Source organism: Zalophus californianus, chromosome 2 (genome assembly GCF_009762305.2).
Source record: "Zalophus californianus isolate mZalCal1 chromosome 2, mZalCal1.pri.v2, whole genome shotgun sequence".
NCBI classification, from domain to species: Eukaryota; Metazoa; Chordata; class Mammalia; order Carnivora; family Otariidae; genus Zalophus; species Zalophus californianus.
Window position 1 is genome coordinate 151,698,779 of NC_045596.1, and position 964 is coordinate 151,699,742.

Genomic DNA, 964 nt, shown 5'->3' on the forward strand with positions numbered 1-964 from the left:
TCTGCAAAATGGGACTATGGCGATCTCCCCGTGGAGGCTGTTGCGAGGATACACATCACTGCGCAGGGAAAGCGCCAGGCATAGAACACTGGTAAGTAACTGCTCTTTATGTGAGAGCTTCTCTCTATGTTTGTGGCCTTATTGGGACCCTTAAATGTTAGCGTTCTAAGATTTCATTCATTCATTTTCGACTTTTGACTGGGAGGACGCCTAGGTGCAACTCTCCTCAGTCGTTCTGAATCCGGGTTCATCTGACACCTGCCGCCTCCGCCATGCCGCCTAAGTTCAACTCCAAGGAGATCAAAGTCGTATACCTGAGGTGCACCGGTCGGGAAGTCGGTGCCACTTCCGCCCTGGCCCTGAAGATGAGCCCCCTGGGTCTGTCTCCAAAAAAGGTTGATGATGTCATCGGTGGTGATGACAAGGCAACGGATCATGGGAAGGGTCTGAGGATGACAATGAAACTGACCATTCGGAACAGACAGGCCCAGATTGAAGTGGTACCTTCCACCTGGACTCTGATTATCAAAGCCTTCAAGGAACCGCCAAGAGACAGAAAGAAGCCGAAGTGGAAACATCACTTAGGATGAGATTGTCAATATTGCCGACAGATGTGACACCAATTCTTTTTATTAATTTTATTTATTTATTTTTTATTTTTTATTTTTTTACTTATTTATTTTTAAGTAGGCTCCATGCCCAAAGTGGGGCTTCAACTTACAACCCCAAGATCAAGGGTCGCATGTTCTACAGACAGAGCCAGCCAGCGCCCCAATGCTGTACTGATCTTTAGCCAGAGAACTCTCTGGAATCATTGAAGAGATCCTGGGGACTGCCCAGTCTGTGGGCTGCGATGTTGATGGCCACCACCCTCATGACATCATAGATGACGTCAACAGTGGTGCAGTGGAATGCCCAGCTAGTTAAGAACTACAAAGAAAGATATTTCAGTAAAGGATCATAA

General features: G+C 47.0%; 1 protein-coding gene across 1 annotated transcript; it reads left to right on the top strand.

Annotated features, from left to right (window-relative positions):
• The first annotated feature begins 272 nt into the window (after positions 1 to 272).
• Positions 273 to 590, top strand: LOC113925426 (60S ribosomal protein L12-like). The gene has a single exon (XM_035726357.1). The coding sequence runs from the start codon at positions 273 to 275 to the stop codon at positions 588 to 590; it is 318 nt and encodes a 105-aa protein (XP_035582250.1).
• Positions 591 to 964: the final 374 nt, after the last annotated feature.